Below are 3,489 nucleotides of genomic sequence, written 5' to 3'. Positions count from 1 at the left end.
CTGGAGTCAACAGAGGCTAGTCTAGCCGTTGCCCATGTTTGGTAGAATGGGGGGGGGGTCTCTGTGGACAGTGGCGGGCATGTGGGCACTGTCTGTTGTGGGAGCTTGTGGCGGGAGTGGCCACGTGTTTAGTGGGTGTGTGGGAATATCAATGCCCAGAATGAGAATGAGGGGAGATAACAACGGGATGAATCTGTGTTTTGATTCTGTCTGTGCATGTGTGTGGCTCAGCTGACGCCCAGTAAACACAACAGTGCAATGAGCACTGTTGTGTTGTGTTAGCGTCGACTGGGCTCAACAGGTATGAATATGAATGCAGTGTGGGAATGAAGATAAATCTCGTTTGTTCTCACAGTCTCATAGCATCCACTTTGCTCTTGCTTTATTCTTATTTTCCATCTTCCTACTTTCCTTCCCCAGTAGCGGCGCTGGCCCTGACTGCCGCCATGCCTCTTTTAGAAGAAACGTCGGTGCCAAAGGATCGTCCCCCCACCCTCCCTGTAGTCGTCATAGGTGAGCATGACTCAGTCATGACTCATGACCCCGTTCCTCATTTCCTGTTCTATGTTTAAACTCTCTCTCTAATGATTTATTCTGTTTATAGGCAACGGGCCATCAGGTATCTGTCTATCCTACCTGCTGAGTGGCTACAAACCCTACCTAGAGACCGGGGCAGTGCACCCTAACCCCATATTATACCAAAAGCTACAGCAGGCCAAGAACCTCCCCATCACTGAACAGGTAAACACACTCTGGGGGCTGGAACCCTTGCAGTTTGAAACACAGGTTGCTAATACTTTCCTCTGTAAATTCCTTTCCCTTTGTGTGGCAGGATCTTGAGTATTTGAGTGAAGGCCTGGAGGGGAGGTCAGGGAACCCTGTGGCGGTGTTGTTTGACACCCTAATGCACCCCAACGCAGACTTTGGGTATGAACTCCCCCCAGTCGTTCAGTGGAAACGGGACAAGCAGCAGCAGATCCCGCACCTGGTTCTGGGCAGTGCAACACCTGGAGGGGCCTGGCATGTAAGGAACTTGTTCTCCTCACTTTCATTATCGCTCTCAGCATCGCCATACCTTAGGTCACCTTACCTACACACAGATTCACTTGTCCCCTCTAGAATGGCCTTTTCTTCCCCAGTTTAATCAGGGTGTCTTCTCCCTTAGGCGATGGAAGGATCCATGTTGACTATTAGTCTTGGCATCTGGATGGAGCTCCCTGGGGTGAACTATAGAGACCTGACCAATGGAAAACGCAGGTATTGAGAGTTTCAGGGCAGGCTGGAGACAGGTGGATGGCCATGGACCAAACATTTCTAGCAGCTGCTGATATTCTCTCTCCTCTCTATGATCCTCTCCCTAGGGGAGTCACCAATGACAGAGCCACCCCAGAGGAGATCTCGTCCTACTACCGTAATTATGTGAAACTCATGGGACTGCAGAAGAACTTCATTGACAACACATATGTGACCTCTGTACAGAAACTCTGCCGGGGCCACAAGACGCAGGCTGTGGCCAAGGAGGGTTCGGAGCAAGAGGGTGGAGGGGTTGGTAACGGTGAGAATCAAGCGTTTGACGGAAATGGAGTTGAGTGTGAAGATAGTGGGGGAGGGGGCACGCTCTGGGAAGTGAGGGGGTACCAGAGGTTGCAGAAGGACAGCCATGTCCCTTTCTGCTTGTTTGCAGAGAATGTTGTTCTGGCCACCGGCGCATCAGATTTTCCTGCCCGACTTGTCGTAGAGGGGGAGGAACTTCCCTTTGTACTTCACAGCATCTCTGACCTGGGGTTGGCTGTGAGCCAGGGAAAACTGGATTCAACCTCTGATCCAGTTTTGATTGTAGGCGCTGGTCTTAGTGCTGCTGACGCAGTGTTATGCGCTTGCAGTGCTAACATTCCTGTCTTGCACGTCTTTCGTAAAAACATTGACAACCCTGACCTAATCTTCAAACAGCTGCCAAAGACTTTGTACCCAGAATATCACAAGGTCTACAACATGATGTGCTCCCAACTTCACACAACAAGCATGGCTGCTCCCTCTGTCACTAATGGACCACAGGTAGCGAGTGTTGCCTCCTCAATGTGCGCCAAAATATGCTCAAAGCCCCCACAGGCTGTAGGTAACATGTCTACCAACGGTGACAGCAATCTCTCTCCTGACTACACTAGTTTCCCAGAGCACTGTGTGGTTTCCTTTCAGCCTGACAGGAAGTGTGTACTTCAGGGGAACAACTCCTTGAAAGCGTTCAAGATCTCCATGGCTCTGGTTCTGATCGGGACAAACCCCAACCTGTGTTTCCTCAAGGGCCAGGGCCAGTACCTGGGTATTGACCCCACAAAGCCCATCTCTTGCAAGCAGAACCCCATTGAAATCCATCCCTTCAACTTTGAATGCACCAAGGAACCGGGGTTGTTTGCGATGGGCCCCCTGGTAGGAGACAATTTTGTTCGTTTTTTAAAGGGTGGAGCTTTAGGCATAGCCTCCTGTTTAATGAAGAGACTAAAGAAGAATGAAAAGCTTATCGGCGGCGGGGCGAAAACATTCATTTAGAATGTTATTGTTGGTAGTGGCTTGTTGGCTGAAGAGCACACCTGATAAAAGCTGTTACTAATAAAGATAGAAAAAGACAGTGAAGCTCATCTCAAATTAATCCTAGTCAGTTTATTATTAGAAAGGGCAGTACAATTGTGAAAGGTCCTCATATATAGGAAATAGTGTACCACTGTTCAGATCTTATTCTTCTTTTCAAAACATTTTCAACATGTGTCTTTCATTACCACCTAAGCCTCTCATCTATGTGTAAATGATGAATAGTGATGCATTACATCAAATAAGGGTGATCTTTGTTTGGGCTTGGGGTCAAATATTAAGCCCACAACATAATGAGGATGAATATTGTCTTGGAAGACTTGAATGCTTAAAGACTGGCGTAGCCTTCATCGACAGCTTTGTGTGTGACTGCCGAACCGACATGCATGCACGCATGCATACTTGCATGGCATGTGCTGCACACACTCTTTAATGCCCTTCTATCAATGCAAATATGAGACAAACTATTTGCAATATTCTGCAGAATACAATCTCCAAACAATTTCCACTAGCCTGTGGACTCTGAGACCTTAGTTTGGACAAGGACTTTTGAAAGTAACTGCCAAATATACAATGGCATCAATATTTATATTATTTGACAATTCTATTGGTTAATATTATATTGGGAAATATTATATTGAATATTAAATGCAGACTATTTGCTGTTGATGGCAAGAAAACTAGACCTGTGACATTCTATATTTTAAATGCAATTAAAGCCATTAATGTTAGACAACCTGAGAAAATTGGAAGAAAAGTTGCTCCTTGGCCTTGCTTTCCAACCTGCTCTGCATCTAGGGGGTTTATATTGATAGTGGACTGAATCAAACAACCACTTGAGCAGTACTGGTTTTATGCATTTATGTTCTACGTTTGTTTGTTATACTGGCTGTAGCCTAGAAT

The 3,489-nt window shown here is 46.7% G+C and overlaps 1 protein-coding gene across 1 annotated transcript; it reads left to right on the top strand.

The window, feature by feature from the left end:
- Positions 1-431: 431 nt before the first annotated feature.
- Positions 432-2,960, top strand: osgin2 (oxidative stress induced growth inhibitor family member 2). Its single transcript, XM_079754716.1, has 5 exons — positions 432-513; positions 605-741; positions 833-1,024; positions 1,166-1,257; positions 1,362-2,960. The coding sequence occupies exons 1-5, from the start codon at positions 447-449 to the stop codon at positions 2,545-2,547; spliced, it is 1,674 nt and encodes a 557-aa protein (XP_079610842.1). The 5' UTR covers positions 432-446; the 3' UTR covers positions 2,548-2,960.
- Positions 2,961-3,489: the final 529 nt, after the last annotated feature.

Source organism: Pollachius pollachius, assembly GCF_949987615.1.
Source record: "Pollachius pollachius genome assembly, chromosome: 1".
Taxonomy (NCBI): Eukaryota; Metazoa; Chordata; class Actinopteri; order Gadiformes; family Gadidae; genus Pollachius; species Pollachius pollachius.
This window is presented reverse-complemented; position numbering and strand designations above follow the sequence as displayed.

What these genes read in the sequence shown, in the direction of transcription:
- osgin2 (XM_079754716.1), top strand. Translation starts at nt 447, where the DNA reads ATGCCTCTTTTAGAAGAAACGTCGGTGCCAAAGGATCGTCCCCCCACC. An exon ending in CCTCCCTGTAGTCGTCATAG is followed by an intron (nt 514 to 604) that starts GTGAGCATGACT and finishes TTCTGTTTATAG; the next exon opens with GCAACGGGCCATCAGGTATC. An exon ending in ACCTCCCCATCACTGAACAG is followed by an intron (nt 742 to 832) that starts GTAAACACACTC and finishes TTTGTGTGGCAG; the next exon opens with GATCTTGAGTATTTGAGTGA.